We start from the raw sequence: 1,337 nt of genomic DNA on the forward strand, positions 1-1,337 counted from the left end.
ACGTGTTGGAGACACGCTGAGCTACGACGTTTTTACTAAACCAGGAGGTTTTTATTAAACCAGGAGGTTTAACTAAACCAGGAGGGTTTACCAACACTGGTTCCATCCTCCATGACCAGACCAACCCTAACCCTTCACCGCATCCTGTGCTGACATTCATCTTCTCAGAGTTACTGAAAAGTCCTGAAGCTCCTGAAATATTCCCAACAGGTTCTCATATTAAACGCAGTGCCGCCGAGCGGTGCAGGACTGCTGGAGACCCCCTGCACCCTGACCAAGCCCTAATCCAACCCTGACCCTGTAGGGCTGATGGTGAAGTGTTCCCTGATGCGTTCATGGACCTCCCTGAGCTTTAAACTGTAACGTGTGATTCATGTGAAGCTTTCGTACCTTTTTGCCGAGATGGAACGGAACCACGCCGTCGTCCTCGGCGTGGAGGATCAGCACCGGGCAGGAGATGTGGTTCACGCTGCAGAGACAAGCATTCAGGGAACGTTTTCTATGGTGCTGCAGTTCCTCTAACAGCCACTAGATGCTGCTCTCAGAGGACTCATTGTGTCTGAACTGATACCAGCTGCCTGCGCTGTGGACTCTGAGCTGCTCTGGTCGCTAATCAGCTGTTTCAACACTTTAAGTCTCACAAGCTTCAGGAACTGTTGGCTGGACCCAAACAGAGTCCAAAAGTTCAACCACTCTCTGCTGAGAGACTCTGAGGTTCAGAAAAGTCCAGGAATGAGATGGACTGAAGGAGTTCCAGAGTCTCAAAGCCTCCCGTCAGACGAGCCTTCGGAACGTTTTTAAAACGAGCTTCAGTCTCTCACGAGGTTGTTGACAAGTTTCAGAGTTTCTGAAAAAGTTCCTGATGGAAACATTTCCTAAAAACAGAAAGTTCCAGAAGAAAATCTGAGCTGAGCTCCTGAAACTAGAAAGATAAAGTTAAAAACTTCACCAACACAGCAGGACCGTCTGTTTTATTTAGAAACTTAAAAAAAAGTTCTGTCAGGACCTTTGTCAGAAACCTTGAACTTCATCAAGAACTTCTGTGTGAAACCAGAGGATGGAAACGGTTCTGACTTTAAAACGTTCTTCATTCAACGTTTCTCACTTTCTACCAATAAACCGTTTAAATTGTTCCTGAGTTACTCGAAACTGTTAAAAGTCCTGAAACGGATCGGTCCAATGAAAGGATCAACGCGTTTTCACTTCAGGTCCAAACAGTTGAGCTGCTAGAAGTCCGTCAGTCCCTGGACGGGTTCTGACTCTGAAGATTCCTGAGTTCTGGAAAAAAGTTCTAAAGTACAAGTGTTCTGAAAACAAGTTTTAAATTGTACAGACAG

At 46.0% G+C, this 1,337-nt stretch overlaps 1 protein-coding gene across 1 annotated transcript in view; it reads right to left on the bottom strand.

Annotated features, from left to right (window-relative positions):
- LOC103373494 (abhydrolase domain containing 12, lysophospholipase) overlaps positions 1–1,337 on the bottom strand; it is a 16,669-nt gene that overhangs the window by 2,419 nt on the left and 12,913 nt on the right. The window contains exon 10 of the mRNA XM_008303391.1: positions 391–469. Within this exon, the coding sequence (XP_008301613.1) occupies positions 391–469 (79 nt within the window). The remainder of the gene's footprint in view (positions 1–390; positions 470–1,337) is intronic.

The sequence above is a fragment of the Stegastes partitus genome, unplaced genomic scaffold, assembly GCF_000690725.1.
Source record: "Stegastes partitus isolate 25-593 unplaced genomic scaffold, Stegastes_partitus-1.0.2 Scaffold1996, whole genome shotgun sequence".
In the NCBI taxonomy this organism is placed as follows: Eukaryota; Metazoa; Chordata; class Actinopteri; family Pomacentridae; genus Stegastes; species Stegastes partitus.